Source organism: Eptatretus burgeri, chromosome 5 (genome assembly GCF_056783735.1).
Source record: "Eptatretus burgeri isolate ZD-2024b chromosome 5, Ebu_testis_v1, whole genome shotgun sequence".
Taxonomy (NCBI): domain Eukaryota; kingdom Metazoa; phylum Chordata; class Myxini; order Myxiniformes; family Myxinidae; genus Eptatretus; species Eptatretus burgeri.
The window spans coordinates 105,888,927-105,903,926 of NC_140965.1; the positions used below are offsets into that span (position 1 = coordinate 105,888,927).

The 15,000-nt window shown below is 45.8% G+C and overlaps 1 protein-coding gene across 5 annotated transcripts in view; it reads right to left on the reverse strand.

The window, feature by feature from the left end:
• LOC147027110 (BMP/retinoic acid-inducible neural-specific protein 3-like) overlaps positions 1–15,000 on the reverse strand; it is a 286,980-nt gene that overhangs the window by 228,191 nt on the left and 43,789 nt on the right. For 4 of the 5 annotated variants that reach the window (XM_085883275.1, XM_085883279.1, XM_085883277.1 and 1 more), the window contains exon 2: positions 6,819–7,133. In XM_085883275.1, the coding sequence (XP_085739401.1) occupies positions 6,819–7,042 (224 nt within the window). In that variant the 5' untranslated portion in view covers positions 7,043–7,133. Of the gene's footprint in view, positions 1–6,818; positions 7,134–9,922; positions 9,943–15,000 lie in introns of those variants that run through there. The other variant, XM_085883278.1, reaches the window with a different exon arrangement.

Here is a 15,000-nt window from a genome sequence, read left to right on the forward strand (position 1 = left end):
TACTTGATAATGATTATAAACAACTCCAGTGTGGCCCCGTTATAACGCGATCGTTGAGGTCCATAAAATGTCATCGTGAAAAAAACGGGGTCACGCTAAATGGGGATTTAAGAAAATCAGCGTTCAAACTAACCCAATGTTGACCTAACATCCTAAAACACCCCTATTTTCACCCTATTTGACCCGATTTTTGCACGTTTACCTTCTTGCAACTAAATTACCTTTGAGTTAAAGAATTGCATGAATAAATCATTGTTGTTACAGTAGAAATTAAAACAATAATTTTTCGTGAAGCTTTTTATATTGTTAAAACATTCGCACTGTTCCGAAAATATATCACACAACTGACAGGTGCTCGTTTCTTCATTTGTAAATTGTAACATCGATGCAATGATTATTTTTAAAATCTAAACTCTATTTATTAACCTTTCTATAACTGATGCGAGAGAAGATTGTTCGCTGCCGCTAACAACACACCTGGCTGTCATGAACAACACAAAGGTAAAACTAACACGTCTTCCATCTATCTTAGATGTGAGACAGTGGGACAATATGTGGAGGTGGAAGACAGTGATATTGATGATCCTGACCCTGTATAGGCCAAGGCCAATGTGTGTGTTTGTGTTCGTTTTTAACTAAAAAAAAAATAAATAAATAAATAAAAAAATTGTACAGCTGTACAATGTGTTTGTGTTTTACGGTTAGGGTTATTACAAGAAGAAATAATTTTTTTTACATAAATTTAGTATAGCCTAAGTGTACAGTGTTTATAAAATCTACAGTGCCCAGGTCAAAAAACCAGTAAAGACCAGTAGCTTATTGGTCAACTGGTACCAGTTGAAAACCAGTAGCCAACTGGTACCAGTAAAGCCAGTTGGTTTCTTACTGGTTTTAATATGGAAATTGGAATAGAGTGATATATTACCAGTTGAAATACATGTATTTAACTAACTGGTATCAACTGGGACCAGTACATTGTAACTGGTATCAACTGGGAGACCAGTACATTGCAACTGGTATCAACTGGGACCAGTAAGACTTTAACTGGTACAAATATGAGCTACTGGTTTTTTCAACTGGGAAATTGGAATTCTGACTGAATTTAACTGGTACCAGTTGAAACCAATAGAGACCAGTTAAAGACCAATTAGAACCAATAGAGACCAGTTGAAAATGTGTACTGGTTTTAACTGGTTTTTCGACCTGGGTGGTGTACAGTAATGTCTTAGGCCTTCACATTCATTCACCACTCACTCACTCACTCAGGGCAACTTCCAGTCCTGCAAGCTCCATTCATGGTAAGTACAGATGTACCATTTTTTTATCTCTTATACCGTATTGTTGTGGTTACCAAATTCGCAAACCACCATTCAGGTCCCTTAGGTGAGGTATCTCGGTAAGTACATGTGTAGTTAGGCCCAAACCCGTTGTCTAGTGGGAATACATGTCATTTATGCGTGCTGCGACTCTTCAGGATATCCGTTTTTCTTTTACTATCTTTATTTTGGACCAACCGCCATGATTACCACCACAATCACAACATCAACCACCAACCACAACGCCGCTTCACCACAACCGCCACGACCTTCCCGTCACACCTCGCAACCGTAGCATCGCCACCGTTCTTGCCCCGCTGTGGGTACCGGTGTTGGACTCGTGCAGGGCGCGCGTCGAACAGCGTGTACAAAATCATGGATTTTGTGCTTCAAAAACGGATCAAAAACGACACACGCCCACTTTTTGCCGTCCAATCGGTGAGCGAGGGGCGAATTGGCCCCGCCCCCAGGGCGATCGATATATGCAAATTTATGGATCAAAAAGCCTTCACGCCCACTTTTTCTCGGGCCAATGGGGAGCGAGGTGAAAGGTCGAAGGGAGGGGGTCAAAGATGAGAGGGCGAAGTTACGGGGCGGATAAAAGGACCGTGTTCGTCAGTAGAGGCGGAGAGAAAGAGAGTCGAGAGGCGGAGAGTAGGAGAGCTGGAAACAGAGAGTCAACACTTCGCGGGCGGTGGAGCTGCTCGTCGTGTGCGTTGGAGTCGGAACGGAGGGGACGGAGCTGTGGAAAGGCGGCGACACCAGACGAGGGGGTGCTCGCGTCGTGCAGGAAGCTGCACCCGAGGGAGGCCGACAGCGCGACCTGGCCGAGGTGGAGACGCTCGTCGCGGGATAATAAAGATCCTCTATACCCCGAGCATCAGCAACCCCCTCCTGTTTCCCCCCGCGCTGAGATAGTGCGACCAAGGGGGCCCCTTTCCCACCCCCTACCAGACACTGTCCGTGAGGCCCGCGGAGTTGAGGCGCCATCGCCGCTCCGCGTCTCATCACCAGACGGGTAGGCGCGACCCGGTCTCGGCCTCAGGCCCGCCTCATCCTTGAGGGTATTTCTTTTCCTTGGTTTTGGGTATGTGTTGTCGGCGCCGTCTGTGAAGTAGAATTGTATAAGTGTTGCCGTGTGCTCGGTAGTCGGTATTAGCTCTGCATTGTGTTTTCGCTTTTATATTTGCTTTTTGTGTAAATGGAATTGTGTTTTTCTTTTCTGTGTGCTTTTGGTGGAATTGTATATGTGTGCTTCCCGTGTGCCGCGAATAAATGTGCTTTATGTTGAACTGTTTCCAGCTTCGCTTCGTCATTTCTCCTATTGAATCCCCATCTTGCTTCACGTAAAGGGTTGGTAGTGGGCTGAATACGCCCGATAATTAATCGAACCGTCGAGGTCGACGATAACACCGCTCGGTTATTCTGATAGTACGGAACGGGTCGCTTAAGTGGCCCGTGTCCGAAGTCGACCTGCGGCGAGGTGCGATCGCCCGGTCTACCCTCCGCGTGGGTACTTAGGTAGGTCGAATTCGGCGAGCAACCCTATCCCACGCGGGGGCTGATTGGCTCGATCGCGGTGAGACCGAAAGGTCCACCCGTGACTGGTTCCCGGCGTTAGTCCGAGAGGGTCATGACTGGATTGTCCGTCCGGTGGGCGACGTGCCGCGATTCGAGTTACGTGGCCGTCAGCACGCCGGCGGGCGCGAATACCGCAACAGTATTATTGCTGTACCTTTTCTATGTTTAGATACACAAATACGAACCATTGTGTTGCAATTGCCTACAGTTTTCAGTACAGTAACATGCTGTACAGGTTTGTGGGCAGGGAGCAAGAGGCTATACCATCTAGCCTAGGTGTGCAGTAGGCTATACCATCTAGCCTAGGTGTGCAGTAGGCTATACCATCTAGCCTAGGTGTGTAGTTGGCTATACCATCGAGCCGAGGTGTGCAGTAGGCTATACCTCTAGCCTAGGTGTGTAGTCAGCTATACCATCTAGCCTCGGTGTGTAGTAGCCTATACCATCAAGCCTCGGTGTGTAGTAGCCTATACTATCTAGCCTCGGTGTGTAGTCAGCTATACCATCGAGCCTATGTGTGTAGTAGCCTATACCATCTAGCCTAGGTGTGTAGTCACCTATACCATCTAGCCTCGGTGTGTAGTAGCCTATACCATCAAGCCTCGGTGTGTAGTCGGCTATACCATCGAGCCTATGTGTGTAGTCGCCTATACCATCTAGCCTAGGTGTGTAGTCGGCTATACCATCTAGCCTAGGTGTGTAGTCGGCTATACCATCAAGCCTCGGTGTGTAGTAGCCTATACCATCTAGCCTCGGTGTGTAGTCGGCTATACCATCGAGCCTATGTGTGTAGTAGCCTATACCATCAAGCCTCGGTGTGTAGTCGGCTATACCATCGAGCCTATGTGTGTAGTCGCCTATACCATCTAGCCTAGGTGTGTAGTCGGCTATACCATCTAGCCTCGGTGTGTAGTCGCCTATACCATCAAGCCTCGGTGTGTAGTCGCCTATACCATCTAGCCTCGGTGTGTAGTAGCCTATACCATCTAGCCTCGGTGTGTAGTCGGCTATACCATCGAGCCTATGTGTGTAGTAGGCTATACCATCGAGGCTTGTGTAAGTACACTCTATGATGTTCGCACAATGACAACATCGCTTAACGACGCATTCCTCAGAACGTAACCCCGTCATTAAGGCCTAGGTCACATTTGCCACGGCGGCCGTGGGTTCTCCAAAATCTACGGCCACTAGCAATTATACGGCAGCCGCAGTATTTCCATGGTCACACAATGTAGCAGTCACATATGTTTTCATTTTTCAAGGAACCTCACGGTGTATTTATAAATTGTGGAGACCGAAAATGTGGGGTTGCCGTACGGTCTTTGATTTGATGTCGCACGGTGACCTTAGGGCGTTCCTGCGGCAGCCATATCATTTTCAAGGCAGACGCAAGGTGCCCGCAAGGCGACCGCAGGGGGGCCCTAAGGCGAACGTGCGGCTAGGCGGACGGTAACAAATGGGTTAATTTTTCTTTTTTTTACCAGTTTTTTTTTCGGCTTGTCGAATTGCTACGGCGAACGGAGAAATGAAAAAAGTTATAACTCCGCGTTATAATTCCACGGCGACCTTACGGCCTGTAAAATATAGCCATATGGCGTAGGGCCACCCTGAGGCCACCTCAGAAACTCTGCGGCTGCCGCATGTTTCTGTCAATTCAGAGGGCGTACGGCCGCCGTATCCTCGCCATAGAGCAAATGTGACTTTGGCCTTAGGTCTTAGAAATTGTGGATACCGAAAACGTGGGGTTGCCGTACGGTCTTTGATTTGATGTCGCACGGTGACCTTAAGGGGGCCCTGCGGCAGCCATAGAATTTTCAAGGCAGATGCAAGGTCGCCTCAAGGTGCCCGCATGGCGACCGCAGGGGGCCCGAAGGTGAACTTGCGGCTAGACGGACGGTAACGAATGGGTTAATTATTATTATTTTTTTTTAACCAGGTTTTTTTTTTTTTCGGCTTGTCGAATTGCTACGGCGAACGTAGAAATGAAAAAAGTTATAACTCCGCGTTATAATTCCACGGCGACCTTACGACCTGTAAAATATAGCCAAATGGCGTAGGGCCACCTTGAGACCACCGCAGAAACTCTGCGGCCACCGCACGTTTCTGTCAATTCAGAGGGCGTACGGCCGCCGTATCCTCACCGTAGAGCAAATGTGACTTAGGCCTAAGTGGTGCATGACTGTGTGTGTGTGTGTGTGTGTGTGTGTGTGTGTGTGTGTGTGTGTGTGTGTGTGTGTGTGTGTGTGTGTGTGTGTGTGTGTGTGTGTGTGTGTGTGTGTGTGTGTGTGTGTGTGTGTGTGTGTGTGTGTGTGTGTACACATATATACATATATATAAATAAAAACGTTTGGTTGTACAAAATTATAAAATAACAGAAAAAAGAATAGACTGTCGAAGCTTTTCCTCTTGCAGCTCGTCAGGACACACGTAAGAATACCGGAAGTGAAGACACAAAATGAAACGATTTATTTGTTCAGACCTTTGGGGATTGGTTCTTTGGACCGTTACGGACATGAACATACACATCATGGCCTTGAGGCACCGAGGGAACCCTGGACCTCCCAATTTCTTATGGATTCAGGTCAGAACAGATGCAGTGTTTACACATACTCTTTTTGTCTGCAAAGATGTATATATTTTTGTTGTTGTTGTTGTTTTTTGCATACAGCGAACACATGCAAGCATGGAAACAGCCGTGAAGTGATGATGATGATGATGGATCGGTTTACTATGCTCACCTCTCCACAAGTTGTTGCAGAGATTGATGTCACAGATTTGCTGTGGTGATGATTTGCACCAATCATTATACAAATATTTATTTTGTCCAAACATATTCGTAATATTGGTGGTGATATTTTTATTTTTAACTAATTTGTGATATAAAAAGGTCCAAGTGGTCTAAAACTCTAAATGGTCAAGGGTCTAAGCTGTCTAATCTGTTTGAAAGGTCTAAGGGGTCTTAAGGGCTGAAGGTTCTCTGGGCCACTAGGGTATGAATGGTCAAAGGGTGAATGGATCGAAAGGTGTCTAAAAAGTGTTGAAAAGGTCTTAAAGGTAAAACAGGTCTAAAGTGTCTTGTAGGTCTTTTGGGTCCTCTGGGTTTTTCATTCTATCCAATATCTTTTCGGAGCATTTTCATTATATCCAATATCAATCTTGCTCAATAATCCAATAAATTAAAAGACGTTTTTTTCTCATAAGAATCACACAACTTCATCCTTTAAAAATTAATGTGATTGTTTCAAAAACATTTAGCATTTTTGGTTTCTTTCCCAAGCCAATAAAGACTCTGGGGGGGGGGGGGAATAAAAACGGTGCAATGGAGTTTGCTTTCACACTGCAATCCACAGCCTTTGAGAAACAAAGATAAATTCCAGACCGGTAATGCATCGTTTTCCAACCCCGTGTAGTTCACTAAAATGGAACGTCATCCTGTTGTTCAGCAACACATCACGGCGATTGAACGGAAACCCACAGAGATTTCTTGCCGCAGCTATCTTGGTCAACAATTTGCTTTTGGACTCTTCTTATTGGGAAACTTTCCTCCTTTTGCGTGGGTTTAACTAGTTTTAAAATATATCTTATGTCTGCTTGGATTACCGTTTTTCTTTCTTATTCTGCATTTTTCATTGTCATTCTATCCATGACTCCTGGGGATGTAAACAGAGCTGTAACAGACCAATTTAACAAACCGGTGGCTGTTTTATTGCCCACCACTGGGAGTCTGGGACCAGACTCTCCCTCCGATTGGGTTCAGTGTTAAATCGGTAACAGCTGCATCATCTCCGATCTGTCCATGCAGCAACATTATCTCCCTTTGTTAATAAAGTTCATAAATGATCATAACTGCAAAATGCTGCACTGTGAGGCTTTTTGTATTTATGAAAAAAAAAGCATCTTGCTGTCATAGCTCCAGCTCACCTGTAAATCTTGTAGCGGACATTATAACCCTGCCGGTAGCGTTCAAAGAACTGCGAGTGTTCGCGTGACAGGTGAAACGGTCCACGATCCAGAAACAGCCAGTCGAGAGTTTTGCTCTTGAGCCCTTCTCCCGTATCGTCTCCCGGAATGCTTTGAGCTCCAATTGTTATGTGCTTTGCGATGTCCGCGAAGAAGAACACTGCGAGGAAGCCCAGCCAGTGCATCTCTCCCACCGTCTCGGTGTCGCTCAAGCCTCATTCTCATTCCATGGCTCCGTGTCGCAGTGTGGCCCATTCATGTCCACTGGCACGCCGTCTGTAAAGCGGATACATTTGAGTAAAATGAACTGCACAGGCAACATACTGTACACTACACTTGATATGGTCTGCATGGCCCCAGGGTGCAGATCAATTTTATCACAGGGTTATATTTTCATCAAAATTGATATGCAGACTATTTATATCCTGTTCCTCTCTTGTTGTTCTTTTATGATACCAAGGACTGATGTGTTCGGAACACTCCAAAATAAAAATAAATGAAAAACAGTTGTTTATCTTGCAAGTAATTTGTAAACAAATCAGGTTGGACTGTTTGGTGTTCTTATCTGAACACTTAGCTCATGGTACGAGAATCCCACACATTGTGCTTATTTGTCCATCATCGACTCACACCCTTGCCCAAATAATACCACTAAAAGTCCACCAACCATATAACGGTGCAGGTCTGACAGGTGATGTATGTAGAACCTTTTCCAAGAGCCATAGCTCAGTGTTAAAGAAAGGATGGATTGATCTCCGAATGTGCGCTTTTCTAGGATGAAACTTTAACAAACCTTGAATCAAACGCTTGCATCTGGCTCTGCAGATGTCATGGAAACACCAACATTATGTCGTTGCTATGGTAGTTTGCACTGCCTCCATGCCCACATAATCCCATTGGGCTTCATCACCTCTGTCACGACTGATGGAGCAGCCTCCAGCACAAGTCAATTATCTGCTGAGTGACAGGACCAGGAATGGCCAGGACAGGCAACGAGTTCTTTAATTTCAGTTTAGAGCACTTCGTCATTTTCTTTTGTCTTTTTTTAATTATTCATGGGATTATTATACGGTTTGTACCTGCCACCGAGTTGCGTACTCTATGGACCGACTCCCAATGGCATTAGATTGAACTGTAAACTACCATTACAGAGGTATATGACCGGGACAGTGTAGCTCCAGTCATCCTCAGGACATAGAGTTAAAATGACTTGCACTATCTTGTTATAAAGATTCCATGACACATCATATTCAGAGGACTACTCTTGTAGAAAATATAATGGGGTCTTCCTGCTTCGATAAGACAGCATTATGTATCTGCTCCACAATGCCACATGCCTTTCTAGAACTGCATCGGATTGCCAGTATTTATAGTACGATTCATCCCTTTGCGAGATTAAACCCAGGAACAGACAGTTCAAAAGCATGAATCCTTTCAAGTCCAGTTACATTTTCATTTTCGAGTTCACCTTCCATTGTTGAGCATGGCTTGTGCTGAAAGAGGGCAAACTCAAAAGCTATCTGTTTTGCAGGACATACAAGGTTAAATATTTCAAGATGCAAGTCAATATATCATTCCAGCAACAATCGCTGCAAACTCAAGAAAACAGAAGATGTTTTTAGAAGTCATACAACAAGAATTTGGTTTCACAAGACAGTTAATGAGTTTCAATAAATTGCAGGAAAATGGTCAAACAACCTCTTCATACTCGGTTGTTCAAGAACATTCTGAATTAACTAGATGGCTTCCTTATTCATTTGGAGTTCAGTTATTATTCACCTTGCCTTGCAAGTCCTAAATTGCTTGACGGAGCAGCCAGTCAGGAACAGATAATAAATGTGCAAGTCGAGAATAATTCCATTACTGTAAACCAACTCTGGAAAGGGTGCCACTCCTGCAGGGTATTGCAGACAAGGGCAGGAATTGATCATTTGTTTAGGGTATCAGGGCACAATGGCCTACTCTTGCAAAAAGATAATGGGGATCTTTAATGTCAATCAGAGAATACTAACAAACGGGACACACAGTTTAAACAGACTGTAGACAGCTCAAAGGTGAGTATTCCACCTCGATCATATGTGCTACTTCAAAGGTGAGTATCTAGTTAGCAATCCTGCTAGCCATTGGGGTATTAAAAACTTGCATATCCGTAGCATGACGGATAATTGGCAAAGTGGTAGTGGCAAAACAACAGCCTTGGTTTAATATTTGTGAATCTCCCCCTCCCCTAACACCTCTGCTGAATATCACATCTTTACAACATTCTATGCATAATGTCCCCAATATTGTCTTCTTTTAACTTTAATGCAAACATTGTTTACATGTTGAGCCCAACATAATGGAGAAAAATTATTCCCAAACTATATGATGATCAATCATGTACTAATTTGTGGAAGTTTATACAAGGTCGAGGTCTCAAATATTGTATTTGTCTTTAAATCCAATTTCTCAATTCCATTTCATAACGTGACCAATAACCTTGAAATTAGTAGAAAATAAGACATGATTCTACAATAGACCTCATGTCTTGAAAAAACATTCACAGAATTGGGGTTGATGGGGTGTGTACCTTAGGCCTGCTGTGATAGAGTTGCTTGAACAAAAATCATTCTGGGTCTGGTGACACAGGCAAAGTAGACCAAATTACCCTTTTCCAGGGTCAGAAATTTTCTTCTTATAGTAGAATACTGTACTCGCATTGCCTTTGTCACTGGTTTACTCTACATTTTTTCTTCGGAGCATTGCTAATCAACATTCGAATTTGGAAGCAAAAACAAAGTGCTGTACTACTTGTTGTTATCAAGCCTTTATTCTGCAGTTTTGTTGCTAAGATCCTGTCGTCTGAAATTAACATGCAAATGTGTAGTTTAACATGTTTTCAGCTTGAAAAACATAATCACTACCCAGCGAGAACAACAAAAAAACAGTTTCAAGGGATGTACAATTTTTGGGGGGAAGTACTTATGGGATATAATCATTTCACCACATGGACATATTTTTAAACAACTTGGTTTCTACTTTTAGGTCACACGAGCATGCTGGGGAACATAAGGAAGTTGTCATACCAAAGTGCCTCCATGCATTGGAAAATCCAACGAGACCACTCTCCCATCATAATTGCATCGTCCCTAGCAACAGATCAGTGATGCTTCAATGTTAATCCCAGATTGCTTTGTCTTCATCTTGTGCAAATAATTTATGGACTTGTATGAATTTATATTTCATATAAAATAAAATCACTTAAACTTTTGGTTGATAAAGAACACTTTTTGATGATTCAAGGTTGTTGGATTAAAAAAACAAAAAAAATCTTCAGTTTTGACAACAGGAATACATACATATATATATATATATATATATATATATATATATATATATATATATATATATATATATATATATATATATATATATATATATAGATATATTGTTGCAATTCTACAAAACCGCATGTCTCTAAAGCAATGGCACCCAACATACAGTAATCCCCAGGCAGTTACTTTTGTTGGTCTTCATGCAGTCAGACCTTCCCCTCATGTACAGCGTGACCACTCAGCTTTTTTCACAAGATCTTGGCTATTCGTTGTTCACCTTGGCGTCTTGGTTTTCTCTAGGTTTTCTTGGCGTACAGGTTTACTATTATCATCGCTTTTACAAAACCTTGTGAATTCTTGGCTTTTTTCATTGGCTCACCTTGGCATTTATGAAAATGAGGAGTGGTCACACTGCTCATGTATCGTGAGTTAACGGGATGAAGTGTTTTGTGTGGGTCTTATAGCTCGGTCTAATTATATCTGTCTTCTATTCAGATTTCTATTCCAACCCTTTCTTTTTAGCCATGGTACAAATCAAGCAAGCACACACACTATGCAAAATGAGATTAAATGTTCGCAATGCAATGCCGCCTGTGGCTGGAACCAAAAGAATCACAACAAATGCACAATGTAGCTTCCCGTGAGAGAATCACCATAAAAACGAAAACGCTACATGGCACGTGCATGGAGCGCCCTTTCATTCAAATCTGTGTGCCAATTTCCAACGGCATCTCATCTTGCTCACCCCTCAGGTCAGGATCAGGTATGGGAGCATGTGCCAGAACAGCGCGTCGCTGCATCAACTTTCCGCCGGTACTCCAGGGGCCTCCATCTGGCCTTCCCCCAGGCAGGTCAGGCCCATCCCCATCTCCTTGAGATGCTAGTCAACCTGCTGCAACCACGAGGCATGTGGTCGGCCCATTGACCTCCTCCACTCACGAGACTCCCTCGCTGAGAGAATCTGGTCAGGTCAGCGTCAGGAAAATGAGCCACATGTCCATACAGCCGCAACTGACGCTCACGGACCATGCAAGTAACAAACCTCATCCGAGTCTCTCTCAGCAACCGCTCGTTGGACACAAAATCTGACCAGCGATAGCCAAGGATTCTCCGAAGAGACCTGGTATCAAAGGAATTAAGTCTCCGTCTCAGATCCTTGGTCAGAGTCCAAGTCTCGCATCAATAGAGCAATACTGGAAGCACCAAGGACCTGAAGACTCGGACTTTCGTCTTCATGCACAGGTACTGGCAGTGCCACACCCCATGATCCAGTGAATCCATGACTCTCCAGGCCTGACCCAGACGTCGATTGACCTCTGACTCAAAGCCAGCAGAGACATGAATATCACTGCCAAGGTAAGTGAATCTCTCCACGACCTCAACATCCTCACCACAAACAGGCACAGACAGGACAGCAGCATCCAAGATGTCATTGAAAGCCTGGATCTTAGTTTTGACCCAAGAAACCCGTAATCCCAGTGGCTCAGACTCCTCATTCAGCACCTCGAGAGTCCCCAAAAGGAAATCGAAAGTCTCCGCAAAGATGACTGCATCATCTGCGAAATCAAGGTCAGAGATCTTGACATTCCCAAACGATGCACCACAGCTTGACCTTTCCGACATCCTCCCTAAAATCCAGTCCATACAAGTGCTGAAAAGTGTGGGGGCCAGTACACACCCCTGATGAACTCCAGTAACAACTGGAAATAAGTCAGAGATGGTACCACCACACTTCACAGCACTCTCAGTACCAAAGTAGAGTTCAGACATCAGATCGATCAGTTTTGGTGGCACCCCACGAAGACCAAGAATCCTGCAGAGGGCATCCTCATTGACTGAATCGAACGCTTTACCGAGATTAACATAGGCTGCAAGCAGCCCCTGCCGAAACTCTCGTCTGCGTTCGGTGAGGACACGAAGTGCAAGGATACGGTCAATCGTTGACCTCTTTGGTGTAAAGCCTGACTGCTCTGGACGCTGGTGCTCAAGCAGATGGTGGCAAACCCTATCAAGAATTATCATAGCAAAAACCTTGCCGGCACTGAGAGCAGCGTCACCCCTCAGGAGTTGTTGCAGTGTTGGCGATCACCCTTCCCTTTCCAGAGAGGGACAACAAGGCCCCTCTTCCAATCAGTTGGGATGATGCCTGTGTTCCAGGCAGAGCACAAAACTGCATGCAACGACACGAGTGCAGCATTTCCACCAGCCTTGAGAAGTTCAGCATGGATGCCACAGATCCCTGGAGCTTTACCCTGTTTCAACCGGTTCACCGCAGCCCATGTTTTCACAAGCGAAGGTGGACCACAATTGATTGGAGGGTCAGCAACAGGGATTGTAACACCATTGACGTCCAACTCGACAGCTGGTGGATCAGCCTGGTGCAACCGCTCAAAGTAACCAGCCCAGCTTCAGACTCCTCTGTTAAGAGCCTACCACTCTCTGCTCTAACTGCAGTGCTCCGAGGGATACGCTTGGATGAACGCAATGCGCGAATTCCCCTGAAAGCGGTACGAGAATCATCTGTCCACAGGTGATGCTCTACCCCCTCACAGATTCCTCACACTTAGGCCTTCTTGTCCACCCTTAGTGCACGTACAGTTTTACGCCTCAGCTCCCTGAACAGTTCAGCTTTACCATTCAGCCTGGCCCTGCGACTCTGGTCAATGGTATCCAGTGTCCCTTGAGAGACAAAATTCTTCTTTGCCCTGCGGTGAGTTCCAAGACATCAACCGGCAACATGAAGGCCGGTGGTCTTGAAGGTAATCCATAACTCTTCAGGACCCCCCAAAGCACTCAGACACCCCAAATGTCCACTCAGCCTGTTCGCAAACTCCTCAGCTACTCTCTCATCCTTGAGCTTGCCAACATCCAGCCTAGGCTGGGATGGTACCATTCTCCAGGATTTAAGGTGCAGCTTTAGAGTTTCTACAACAAGCCTGTGGTCAGTATTGAGGAACTGAGCACTCCGGTGGACCCTGCAGTTCTGGATCATCCTCCAGCGACCGTCAACGAGGACATGGTCAATCTCCTTTGCCACACCGCCAGAATTGGAATACCAAGTCCAGCGATGAGCTTGTGGGCGCTGAAACCATGAACCGGCCACCCTAAGTCCATGACTTCTTGCAAAGTCAAGGAACTTAGTGCTATTCTGATTCATAGTTCCTAACCCATGGGGACCAACACACACCTCATAACCATCCCTATCAGTTCCAGTCGATGCATTGAAATCCCCCAAGACTAGAAGTGTATCTCGTCTGGGGCACTGATCAACCACAGACTCGAGCGTGGCGTAGAATGCATCCTTCACGGTGAGATCACTCGCCTCAGTCGGAGCATAAACAGAGACCAGGGAAATGACACCTAAGGAGTGACAAATGCTTAGTCTCATAATACGCTCGTTGACCGGTGTTATCTCAATTATCATTGGAGTCAGCTTATTGGACATAGCTACAGCAACTCCTTGAGTATGGTAACCATCAGAGTGACCAGACCAATAGTAAGTCTAGCAAACCCACCATTATCTCTGAACCTCAGAGTGCTGCAATACTGATGTCCAAACGCTTGAGCTCAGATGATAACAGAGACAGGTGATCATCCTCTCTTCGGGATAGGACATTCCAGGCACCCACCCGAAGGGATCGCCTCAGGTTAACCCAAGGAGACCGCCGTCTGGTGGACGACACCTCAGAACCACTCCAACACACTCTCCCGCAATCTGACCCAGGGAGGTTACCCCGTGATTTCCCTCCTTTCATCAAAGATTGGGGGTCCCGAAGGCTTTGCCCCAATCCCGTAATCCGGTGAGCTGCTCTGCGAAGGGAAGCTGCACAGGAGGTACTCCCACGGAGTGGGTTTTCAGATTTTTTTGCGTTTGTGTATTTTGCGGAATGAAGGGTTTTACAGCGGCCGGAGTGCAAATCCTGCCACCACCCTCCTAATAAAAAGTAACCCAACTGCAGAAGGACGTCCGCAGACACAGTTGGGCACTAGATATGGATGGCCGTTGGCTCACAAGGAGCTCCTCCGCCCTTTGACCCCTCGCTCACAAAAAAAACTCACCACCTCGACCACCAACACCTCCCAACAACACCAACAACACAGGGTAAAAATTTTCCCGCACCTCCTTGAACCTCTGTATCGATACAATTTGCCACAAAACAGAGGTGTGCTGCACAGCTCAGGGTACTCGGACCGCGTGATGTCGGGACAAGCAATGGACGTTAGTAGCATCAACTGCATCTCGCAAGGGGGTGCCCCGGGTAGGCACGTGGGATTGATACGACCCTCGTCCAGTCGAAACAACATGGGAAGACGGGCGGCGATGGGGGGTGGGGTGGTCATGGGAAGAGCAATCCGGGAGTTCGGTACAGGAGCTCGAGGCCGTGTCACCGTATGTGAAAATGTGTGAATGAGTATGTGCACCCGTATGAGCGAATGAGACCGCTTCTGGCCCCAGAAGCCTGGCAGGGCGTGGCTCAGACCGCTGTAGCCCAACATGTAAGTGGGATTCGGGTCACAGCGCGTCGCTTCAGCTCGTCACCCCACCCTTCGCCCGTGGCTTGTGAAAGGCGGATCGCGGAGCTATCCGCTCTCTTCTTCCCCTCTCTTCCTCGCCCTCTCCTTCACATCTCTGCTTCACCCTCTTCTCACCTCTCCTCGTCTGCCCATCACTGGATCTTCACTCGTGGTTGGAGTACAACAGACTAGGCTTGGGATCTTTCACCTCACGCATTTTCTCTCCTCTCTCTCTCTCTTTCCATCCCTCTATCTCATCCCCTTTGGACGCGCACAAAAGAGCATCCATTACTGATTCTTAATCACAGTTTCCT